General features: G+C 43.7%; 1 protein-coding gene across 5 annotated transcripts in view; it reads left to right on the forward strand.

Moving 5' to 3' along the window:
- PEPD (peptidase D) overlaps positions 1 to 12,191 on the forward strand; it is a 192,767-nt gene that overhangs the window by 174,432 nt on the left and 6,144 nt on the right. For all 5 annotated transcript variants that reach the window (XM_039383049.1, XM_039383047.1, XM_039383050.1 and 2 more), the window contains one exon: positions 10,068 to 10,259. In XM_039383049.1, the coding sequence (XP_039238983.1) occupies positions 10,068 to 10,259 (192 nt within the window). The remainder of the gene's footprint in view (positions 1 to 10,067; positions 10,260 to 12,191) is intronic.

Here is a 12,191-nt window from a genome sequence, read left to right on the forward strand (position 1 = left end):
TTTACAGCAGCTTCAGACATATTTCAGGAGGATTTTCTGAGTGTCAGGTCGTGGTTATTTGAGGCTAACTGTTTAAGGGTTTTCAAGTAATTCAGTACAAAATTAATCGTTTGTCTTCTCTCATATCTAAGCTGTTCTTTTACAAGAATCTGCAAAAGAAACTAAGAACTTTGTAGGTGAAGTTTAAGCATATTTTGGAGCTTATTCTTGTTAGGGGGACAGCTGCTGTCGCTGGTTCACTTGCAGGCAGGGGAGAAACAATATTAAATACTTGAGGGTACACATTATGTTCACAGTATAATTATTGTTGAGGCACAATATTGTGATAACGTTGTATTAGCACCAGCTAATAAATTTACATGTAATAAAAATGTAACAAAAATCAAAAGCAGCCCTATTGTGATTGGAAGGTTTCTGCAGATGAAGGGTGAATGTTTGCCCCTCTGTCCCCCCCAAGTGCATTCTCTCCGTACAAGTACAGACATTCAGCAAAGCACAAGGATTGGGATTCCTTGGAGAGTTCATGGACTTAAAAATCCAGGACCCTGCTGTCACATGCCTTTGCTTGGATTGTTTTCACTTGTGTTGTGAATACCCTTTCTGAATTTGGTGGACTAAAACACATGCTCAAGACTTGGTAGGGTAAAGAGATGACTGAATTTTAGGAACGAGGGAGAACAACTCCGAGAGTGCAAAGTTACCGTGCTTGGTTTTTATTTAAAAACTGTATGTTTCAAGGGTTAGAGCAAGTACCTTAATGTCAAGGGAGATTTCTAGAACTGATTTTGTGTGAGTCTAGAGCAGTGGACCCTGTACGCCTTCCATCTCTCAGCAGATTTCAGTAGTGCAGTAGACAAGGTATAGAATCATTTTTTGAAACTAATTTTTAGTTTCATACGACCGAATTTATAATTGTAAATTATCTGGTACATCATTTTGGGGTGTATTAAATTTAAGGGTGATTTTTTGAAAGCAAACAGATAAATCCACAGTTTTGAAAGAGCAACCTGTTGCAGATAAAAATGCATATAGGCATTGGATTGTCAAATGAATTAGGCTCTCCAGTTTCATACTTACTGTATGTAAAAATGCCCAAGCTCTGTGTAGAATTTTATACCTGCAAATATTAAAATTATTTCTTACATTAAGAACATTTGCATGGCTAATTTGCTTTCAAAATTTAATTCTAAATAGCAAATTTCTTGAATATGGAGGAAGCACATCTGAAAGCCCACGAGTAAATAGCTAATTTTCTATTCTGTATTTGCATATAAATGTGCACAGAGATGGGTGTGTGGCATCACCTTTAGTTTGAAAAATTATGAATTCTGGGTTCTGTAGCATTAGTTTCACCTCTGTTAGACTCATCACTTGTGTCTGACCAAAAGCATGAGGCACTTTCTGTTGGGCTGTTTGTCTGAGGCGAGCGTTGGAGCACCTGGGGGTGGAAAACACCCACCAGAAGCCTGGTGATGGGCTGAGCTTCACTGGGCTCCTCTGGGCCTGAGGGCCTTATGTGGGGCACGGAGGGACCGTGGGGCTCAGGGGACAAGAAATCCAAACGTGAGCAACTGGGCACCTTCCGTGCGGGTGTGAGGCGTGTCTGGGTCGAAAGGGAGAAGGTTTGTTGTCCAGGCCTCCTTGTCTCGTGAGAAAACACATTTTGAAGACATCTAGTAGACTATGGAGTGGTTTGTGATGCATTTTAAATGTCTACCAGCTAGTGAGGTCTTCACAAGGAATTTCATAAAGCCATTTTGGTGTTTATTGTACACTGAGCCCATGCCTGTAGTATCATGCTCTTTTTTTCTAGCTGGTTAAAAAGCAACTTCTTTGCTTTTGGCCGAGGAAATTTCTGGGAGTATTACAAAGGATTTTTTAAAAATAAAAACTTTCCAAGTGGATATTATTCCATTATTTTTTCCTCAAGTGTAAACAGTTACATTTGAAATAATACAATAAACGTTAATTTCCTAATTTTTATCCGTCACAAAGTTTTGTGTGTTCCAAAAAAACTATTTCCAGACATTGTTAGCTTAGATTAGTTATTCATTGGTAGCCAAAGATTTCTTTTTTCAAAATTGGCAATAATAAGTTTTCATCTTTTCCAGTAAGCTTCTTTGACATGCAGCATTGAACAAGCACTTTCTTCCTCTTTGACAAACACCGTAAAATGCTTGCAGATTTTCTGCAAGAGAGCATACTCTAGGATATTAGAAAATATAACATTTTTCTTCCTTTTTTTTGTTTGTTTTGTTTCGTTTTTGCTGTGATAAAGAATAATCGGTTTTGGCCAGAAATAAATGTGTTTTGGTAACTCTTATTTTAGGACAAGATGTTCAAAATAGTATAACTGCCAGTGTTTCCCCATTGAAAGATGTAAGTAAAGGTCCTGGTTTTCAGAAGTGCTCAGCAGCCAAGGGCTCCTTAGGGAATCCCATCTCCCACGTGTGCCGTGGAATTCCTCGCAGGGAGAGGGAGCGTCGAGCGCTCCTTTGAAAATCCATCTGCCTCTGCTGAGGGCCTGACTGCAGCTCGAGCAGCTCTGAAAATCCAGCCCCAGTGGTACTAATCACTTCAGAAAATCTGGCCCTCAGTCAGGCAGAGCTTCAAAGGGTGAAAACCCCACTGGGCCGAGCTTCAGCTCTAAAATTTAATCATGGAGATGGTTTCCTCACATTCTTTCAGTTGTTTCTGGGTAAATTCGATATGGGATATAAATGAGGATTTGTGCCCGTTGCAATGGAGGAACTGTGGTAGGTGATCCCAAATTTTCAGACCCTGGGGTAGATGGGGCTGAAGTTTTCATTTAAATCTGGGTTCTGTGTCTCTAGGTGCTTGAGTTGATTCAATTTCATGTTATATTAATTGACTGTAAGGCTCTAAAGAATGCTAAGTACATTTGATGACTTTTTATAATAATAAGCCAGTTAATTTAAGTTAGGTTAATAACTACCGTGATTTTAGCATCTTATGAATTAAGAGTTTCATTTTGTTTTGGTTTTTTTTTAAATTATAAAATTCACCTTAGTTTAAATTTTTAATTCCATTTTCATGGAAAGGCGATCCTTTCTTTGCTCTTCTGCATCAACAAATTAAGGTTAGAGGGTTTTTTTGGAGTTATCCGTGTGCTTCCATCTCTGTGCATGCTGTGGGAATGTCCCTGCTACTCGGAGGGGTGCACAAGCTGTGTCTGGCTTTAACAGAAAGCTTGCTCCCAGGTCCCAGATGACTGTCTGGGGATTTAGGTCACCAAACCTACTAGAGAACACAGGAATAATCTTGCTCCCTTTCTTGTTCTGGCAAAAATTATTTTCCTTATGTATCCTACTTTATGCTGAAGCAGAAGATTTCATTTTTTTGTGGTTAGCATTGCAAATGATGCATTAATGTTTTTTCCTTTAAGAAGCAGAGGATGAGGTGAATTTACCAAGAAGCCTAAAGCTGTTATGTAGGGCCCCAGTGATGCAAATTGCTTCACTTGGCCATAACCTTGCAAAGCCTTGCTCTAGCTTTGTGTACCCAGGACCTGCAAATATGAAGCAGCCTGTATGGGAGGCACTTAGATGAGCAAAGAGTAAAAGGGCCTTTCGCTGATTTTAACTTTAGGTTTTGTTCTTGCAAGCAATTGTACACCTTGAGAAAAGATTAGGAGAAAAAAAACCTGCTGCTTCACGGGGTCCCCTTGAATCACTTTGGGTTTGATTCTTTGAATTCCTGCATAGCAGAGACAGGGGGTGGTGTGGGGCCACTGAGCAGGCAGCGTGCAGGAAGGAAACAGGTGGGGGAAAACTCTCAGTTCCACAGCATTTCCATGCAGGGCACCACTGAAATCCATAGTGCTTATTGTTACCTGCTGGGTCAAACACCAGCCAGGAGGGTTTCCCGCAAGCTGGGATTCTTCTGTGAGGTTTAAACCCCTCCCAGAGTTAGACAGATGCTCTTACCCTGCTGTGGCATCTTACTTGTGTTCAGAAAAGTATTGGTCAGCTCCCAGCAGCTTTTCCCTGTGAGGGCAGTGCTGGAGTTTGGGTGCTTATGGAAACTTAGAGCCTGAGCAGAGGCAGAAGAGGAGGGAAGGCTCGGGTGCTGTCAGTGCAGTGCCAAGGTGCAGACATGCTCCATCAAACCAGAGCTCCCCTACTCTGCTGAGAAAGAGTCATTGCACTTGGCGTTTTTAGTTGCTTGGTTTGTGTTTCATTAGTTCTGATTAATTTTTTTCTCATGGAGATACTTGCTTATGTTTCTTTGACTTCTTGAGGTTTGTTGCAAAAGACTTTGTGTGCTAACAGAGTTTTTATCTGAATATATTTTGTCCAAATATTTCTGAAAATTTAGCAGCAAATAATGGAGCTTGTGTGTTTCTGAACAATTCATTCTAGGTGCAGTAGGAGAGAAAAAACAGGACAGTAGAGTTCTGCTTTCAATTACATGTAAAAGTACGGTATCATTGGTATACTTGAGGTTTTTTGCTACGCAATTTTTGCTAATATTGGTATTTATCACAAAAGAAAAAGCCCTTTCATTTAAGACAGTCATCTCTATATGTTTTCTGTGTGTCACCATTAGATTTTAAATGGTGCTTGTCATTGGTCTTGTTCTAAAATAGTGTTGTTTGTAGTTTTTGCAATTCTTTATCTCATTTCTTATGAATTCTCTAAATATTCTCCTCGTCTTCCAGGTTTATGTTGTAGTTGTCAACTTGATGATTTTTACTGTTTGCTATGCTTTGTTTTCCTCACACTTAGGTCTTAAGAAAAGGAGAAAAAAATATTTATTATTTCCATTGTGATAGCACTGGAGCTTGGTGACATCTGAGGATCAGAAAGCAAAAATTACATGGGAAGTTATGCTCAGAGCCACAATGATGGATTGAAATTCAGCTCCATCTGAATCATCAGGCAGCAGTGGCTCGAATTAGTGGCAGGTGACTTTTCCTCATTCCCTGCAATAATAGGCAAATGATTAGGCAACCTGATAATATACCAAGGAAAAGAAGAAAACATTCCAAGTAAAATAGCCGGTTAAACATTGTGTGCCCTCTATTCCCCCACTATTAACTTGGAGATGTGTCCCAAAAGCTCCAGCTATTAATTAGATTCTCCTGCAGAAGTGGAAGCTTTGACTTGCAAATGCCACAAGTGATATGTGGTGCTTGGGGCATATTCTGGAACCTGCTGCTGATTTCAAAGGCAGGAGTGACAGCAGTTCCTTCAGGTGACTACAGGCAGCTCAGGCTGCTGGGGAAAAGTGGGATAGATTGAATAAACTAATCTTCATTAGTAACACTCAGCAAGTGAAACAAGGGCTTAGAGAGAAGGGACCAGGAGACAAGTGAAATGGAATTTGGGACTTTTATTTTATTAGCTGCACACAGCTCCGTTCCTTTTGCAGCAAATGAGCTAATTAGAAGTAGGGGATGTGCACTGGGAGAACAGGGAGGAGTGGAAGAGCTGAGATTTCACTTCGGTGTTCATTTCATATTATCCAAGTGTAATCTTAGTATCCTGATTAATTTAAATACCTGATTGCACTTAGCTTGGTAAAGTGGTTAGGACTTCGTTGTATACTGGATGTATTCCAGCTGGCACAGTCTGTTTGTCAGGCTCAAAAAGTTCTGTGATGATTTAACTGGGAAAAAGTACCAGAAACTGGTTTGTGTCTCTACCTGAGTCTTTTACTGCGGGTCAGTATTTGCAGCCATGAGTAGCTCTGGTGTTGTCTGCTGTGGCTGTGGCTGCCACTGCCTGGCTGGAGGAAACTGCTGGGTGGTGGTTTTGGGGGGGAAGGTGCCCTGGCATCTCTGTGCCTGTGCATCTCTAGGTGGTTTTGGGGGGGAAGGTGCCCTGGCATCTCTGTGCCTGTGCATCTCTAGGTGGTTTTGGGGGGGAAGGTGCCCTGGCATCTCTGTGCCTGTGCATCTCTAGGTAGTGTCATGGCCCTGTGCGTGATGAGCAGCCAGCACAGGGACATCACCTGTGGTTTTCTTCTGTCCTGGTCCAAAGAAAAACCCAAGATCAGGCCCGCTCAGGTGGGCCTGGAGCTCTCTCTGCCTCTGATGGCTTTGCCTGGTAGCCAGGGGCTGTGGAGCAAGATCCAGTGTGATACACATTGCAGTTTTTCCGTGCAAAAAGCAATATATACCTCCATTAACCACTAGGTTGCTTAGGAGCAGTTCATCCTTATACTCAGTATAAGGAGTAATTCAGCCTTACACTGAGATGTTCTGGGAATATTGCAAATTCTAGTCTTCCATGGCCATTTTTCTGGGGGATAGGCGGATACTTCCTAATTCCCTGCTTATTCCGAAAATAGATCTATATTTTATATTACTCTACACTTAATTTGAACTTTTATTTTGCTTACATAGTAATGAAATCAGTTTACATAATAATTCTCTTGTTCCCTTGACACTCCTTATTGCCTAGACATGCTGTTTTTTGTTACCTTAGATGAACCATTAATTGGAATCCAATGTTCTTGGCAGGAGTACAGTCACAAATGACAGTGTCATACATCTGTGCTCACTGGGGGAGGAGTGTCTCAATTTTAAAATGTGAGCAGTACCTCCAAATAAAATCCATCTTAGAAAACAATTTCAGATACAGTCTGTTGTTGCAATATACAGGAGAATAAATTTATTCAAAAAGTAATTTTCCCAGAATATAACTGGGAGTCTCTTTTTAGATGCCTAGGTATTAATATTTTCTAGACTATTCTCTACATTTTTTGGGGGGCAAATAATCAGTTTATGCTTTCCTGTTGTGCAGCAGAGTCCTGTTCTGTGGCCAGGCCTCTAGGATATAATGGAAACAGAAACAGAGACCCACACAGCTGCTGCTCCAGCACCCACATTTTTACTCTTCATTTCATCTGGCTACAAAACAACGTCGTGGTGATTGTTGAAAACAAAGCTTGTGCTGTTTAGCTGCAAAGTGTGGGCAAGTTTCCTCCTCACAAAGAAGAAAATCCATCAGTGGCAGAAGAGTCATATTGATGGATGGCAGTGAGAGGTTTCCCCAGCTTTGCTCCCAATAGAGTTTGACTTGATGGAAAATAGCAGGTCTTGTTTCAGACCTGTCAGCTTCTGTTTGGGGGTCGTGGTATTTCAGTCATTAAAAAAAAATCCTCAATTTGTCCTACTTTTCAAAAACTGAAGCAGATTGAGAGCTGAGAACTGTCAGCCCCTGGACCTGGTTGGGCATGGTGACTACTGGGATGGTCATGAGTGCCCAGAGATCAGATGCCCCGTGGGATGCTGAAGCCATAGTCTGATGTATGCTTTAGTCCAGCGCTGTTCTCAAAAGAAGGGATTTTGTCATTTCCCCAGCTTGGTCACTTCCCTGCTCTGCTTGTTCCCTGTGTCAGCTGGTTTTGTCCTTCAGCCTCGCAGCAAATGGGACTGGGGCTGTCCTCTGCTCAGTGTGAATGGCCACAAACAAGCCACAGCCAGCACCTGTGTCTGTCTTCATCCCTTTCCCACATCTCTTGGTGAACACCTTGCTAGGCCCTGTTAAAAGGGACTGTAGGTCTTCCTTGCCACAAGCCCACCCACCAGTGCCCTGCTTGCTCTTCAGCTTTGAAAAGCTGAGCAGTATTACCCTTTCTCTGAAGGCCCACTAGAGATGCTTTCATGGCAGAGATGTAGCTGCTTCAGTACACGCAAAATCCAAAGACCTGGAGATGAAACCAAGAGCCAACACCACTCAGAGCTGAGATAGATGGGGGGAATATCAAAAAGAGTTCATGAATTCCTTCCAGAGAAGTTAAAATTTTACTCTTGGGTGAGCAGCAGTGTTCAGGTGCCTTGGGGACCCTCCCTGTGTTGCTACAGCCTGGGGAGCCTGCAGTGCTGAGGGACATTTCCAAATGTGAGTCTGGGGCTTGCTCCTGAGTTGTAGATGTGCTGTTGGCTTCTTGGAGGGTGTACTACCAGCAGGATCAGACCGGGAGCAGTCTGGACAAAATGCCTGTGTGGTGCTTTAATGGCTGAAGTGGGCACTGAGGCTTGGTTGTCACACCTGGTGTTAAGCATCATTTCTTTTAAGAAAAGGCAAAAAAATGTGGAGGCTGTGCCAGGGCTGCCTTCAGAGGATGTTTGCCATTGTTTTCCTCGCTATGCGTTCATCTTTCTAGCATCTGTCTTGGATTGACTGCCTCGGAAAAGGCATTTACAAGTAGAATTGAGGAGAAGTGGACTTAAAAGCCAAATATGGGTTGTTTGTTGTAAAGCAGCCGATAGATAGTTGGCAAGACACCAAAAGGTCCAGACACTAATCTAATTGTTTACAGCTCATGGAGAGATTAATCCACAAGATTGGATGCCCTCATTTCCTTTACGCATTACAATGAATGTGTGAAATGCCAAACCCCATGGGGCAGCAGCAGAGAGAAAAATGGCTCCATTTCAGTGCAGTTATTGTTTCAAGTTTAGAAATATATTGATTTTCTGTGGGTTTTGATAAGCATATAAATGCAAAATGCCTTGCTTAATATCAGAATATTCTGGTTTCCTAGGCTCAGTAAAACAAAATCATATTTTCTTATTTTAGTGTAAAGTAGTGCTCTGCGAAGTCCAAATCAAACATATGACATAAAACATATTGAATACACGGTGAAAATGGGCAAACCTGTCTCCAAATGTCCAGGCTGGTTAGCTCTGAAAGTCTTGGCTGCTGTAAGATGCTGTGCATTGGAACAGAATAAGCTCTGCAAAGGGAAGAAAAGCATCCCAGCATTGCTTGGGTGACCAGCAAGAATAAAGCCAACACTGCTGACAGGCTGTTGCAAGCAGTATTTCTGTAAAATGGGCTTTCTCTGAACTGAAAGTGTAACTCAAGAGCAAACAGTGCTGCAGGGCTGTATCCACTCTGAAGAGGGAATGATTCAGTGAGATGAAAGCCTGGGTAATCTGCAGGGTATGCTCTGGCCTCCCTCTGTGTCTGCGCTGGCGTGGCCCCGGCACCGAGGGTAGCGCTGGGCAGGGCACTTTGTCTGGGAGAAAGGGGATGTTTCATCCTCGTGATACCAGTCATGCTCCTGGTGATGCTGACAGCAGTCGCCCCTTCTGCCCACAAGGAAAATTCTGGCTTGGGCCAGAAGCAAGACTTGGGAAGGCCACATGGAGACCAGATAAATAACGCCGTGGTCCCTCTGACTCACTGGCCAAAGCAGGAAGGGTTTCATGAGCAGTGTGTGTGCCTGTTTGCAATCTGGTGGCCCGTGAGCTGTTTACGGGTCATCATGATATTTTGTTGGTGACATTTTGCTACAGTTGCAAAGAATTTCCAAAAAGCTAATGGGACTGAGATATATTTATTCCGATGTTGCAATACCTGGCACATTTGAGGGAAGAAAATTAATATCCTTAACTAGTCTTTGCAGTGTTTCTAATTCCTTGACTAAGCACGTCCTCATATATCATTTTACTTTACCAGCTTTTGGGAAGAAGAGAATGTTTTGCTAGTCAGGGCTTGTTTTGACTTAGCTTTTAATAATACCAATCAGCACCATGTTGCCTGAAAGTCTGAATCTGACAAAAGTTTAGCTTTAAATGGGCTGCTTTTATGAGGTCATGTGTAGACTCATTGCTCCTGAATCAAGATCATAAATGTGTAATTTTAATAACATTTGGTGAGAATAAGTATTTGCATATCCTTGGAGAAATTCTTCTCTGCTGCATAGTTCAGCTATTTCAGCCATGACGTGGCAGGGGCATTTCAAGATCTGCATGTCACTTAAAATACCATACTCTGCAAGGGAGGGTAAAGAAAGGAATAGTGCAAGTAATTATTTTTTCTTCGTAGTGCAGTGTTTCTCCCAAGGTAGAGAGTAACAGTACCATGTCAAAAACCAGGATTTCTGCGGTGCAAAAAGCAGTTTGGGTGTTGAGTTGAAAGCTGGTTATTGCTCTGTGTGAAAGCTAAATGAGGACTAATGGGAGGGAGGTAATTGCAGAGCTCAGTTTCAGTCCTTCGTGATTGTTTCTTGTATTTTGTGTGCTATGGAGTGGCCAGCACGGGAGGGCTCCATACTTGGCACGCGTGTCAGCCCCGTGTCTCGCGCAGGGCGTGGAGCGCATCGACCAGCCGGGGCTGCGGAGCCTGCGCACGGCGCGGAGCCTGGAGCAGGGCATGGTGCTCACCATCGAGCCGGGCATCTACTTCATCGACCACCTCCTGGACCAGGCCCTGCGCGACCCCGCCCAGTCCTGCTTCATCAACAGCGACGTCCTGCGGCGCTTCCGGGGCTTCGGCGGGGTGAGTAACCCCGCACCGGGCGGTTTTATTCATTGGCTTTCTCTTTGTCTGCCCTCGCTATGTCCTTGAGGAGAAGTCTTTTGGAAGTTGTAATGTCTTGCACACAGGGCTGTTCCCGAAGCAGCACCTTGAGCCATTTGGACCATTTGACTCTGCAGACAAACTGGGTTTTTTTAGTCTAATTTTTAAGTGCGATTTTGTACTGGTGACGTTTGATTAACAATAGATCCATATTGTCCCACTGACTGAAATACTCTCTGTCAGCACCATACAGTGACTTGCCAAGTGGGTGTTTTGTCTGATGTGTGAAATGTGTATTTTATGAAATATGAGACTGAGATCTGTAGTCCAGAGTTGGCTTCCTTGATGGCAGCACAGTCTGGTGCTTCCTTCCGAGGCAGAAGAGCCTGATGCTGTTCAAGCTGGGGAGGCAGTAGATAAAATCAGCAATAATTGCTCTGACTGGATTATTGACAGAAAGGCATGAAACTTGTGCCTGTAAAGCCTTCCCCATTTTTCAGAAGAACGGCTGATGGTCTTCCCAAGCATCCGTGCTCGGGGTGACAGCTCAGGCAGCAGTGTGTGCACAAAAGGATTGGCCAGCTCAGGAGATGGAGGTGATCTGGGTGACCATTCCCAGCTGCTGGGCAAGTAGAGAGGCCTTGTTTGTCCTTGCTCTCCAGGGCACATTTCCCATTCAAAGCCACCGCCCTCACAGAGCGCTCAGAAGTCGCAGTGGCTTCCAGTGGGTTTTTATTTCAGCAGGGCAAGCCTTTGAATGGTGCCACATTGTTCTCTGGGCTTCTGTGTTCCTGCACAGAGGAGATAGAGCAGGCAGCTGCCATGGTCTGTCCTCCTCGTGGCTCTTTTGCTAAGTCTCAACACAGCTAACAATCACTGGCAGCAGCGGTGATTTTCTGGTATGAAAAGTCACTCATTAGGAATTGTCTGCTGCTGCCATTGACTAATTTATCACTGCACCCCAGCCATGAGAGGGTAATTGCTGCAGCACTTTGGTCTGAGCTGCCTTTGAAGCAGCAGCCCCGAGAGCAGAGCTGTGTGTGTGCCCTCCCCAGCGGTGTGAGCCCGCCGGGCTCCTGGGCAGCCCCCGCCATGTGTGTGCGGCCCCAGCGAGAGACACCTCACCCTTGCTGATGCTTCCCTCATGCTGAGCTCTGGGATGTTATCTGTCTCTGTGTTGTTTCTTTATCACGACTTTCCAGCCAGCCAGCTGAGATACTGGTGAAGGAGAGGCAGCTGACTCTGCACTTTCTGGCTGCGAGCACATTCTGTATGGCACCGCACGCCCAAGGGTGTTTTAAAGGAACACTGTCCTGTGCTTGTGTAGGTTGACACCGCAGTGCAAACAGGTTTAACTGTCTTTGCTTTCCTTGTAAACACTCTGTGGGGATTTTTTGGCGGTTGAATTGATTTCTGGTGAGTTTTCTGTGGAACTGCTCAGCAAAGCCCATGTTTTTCCTCGACCTGCTGGGAATGCCCACTGCAGCTCTGCAGCTTGAGGTGTGCCTGTGCCTCACCTGCTGCCTGGGGTTGCACTGAATAGGAGTCACAACACAGGGTCTCTACTTTGGTGATAAATTGCTGGATCAGGCACTTTTGTTCCAGAGATTTCAAGCAAAGTCTAACTTTCTCCCCTGTTTTTTGCTTAGCTTCCTGTAATGATGACTTGTAAGGAGTGCTAGCCAACGGACTTTGCTGAAAGGGGGAGCTGCCCAAAAACGATTGAGCAAAAATCTAAATCTCCAATCCCCCTGTGAACAATACATTTTACTTAGAGAGAAAAAAATAATAATACACACGTACCCTGAGCCAGATGTTGTCCCTTGATTTTGTCCAGGAGAAGAATGAAAATAAAATCTGAGACTGTAATACATCTGAATATTTCTGAATTCTACAAAAAAGCTGAATTAT

This window comes from Pipra filicauda, unplaced genomic scaffold, assembly GCF_003945595.2.
Source record: "Pipra filicauda isolate LSUMZ 115617 unplaced genomic scaffold, ASM394559v2 scaffold296_size2174093_pilon, whole genome shotgun sequence".
In the NCBI taxonomy this organism is placed as follows: Eukaryota; Metazoa; Chordata; class Aves; order Passeriformes; family Pipridae; genus Pipra; species Pipra filicauda.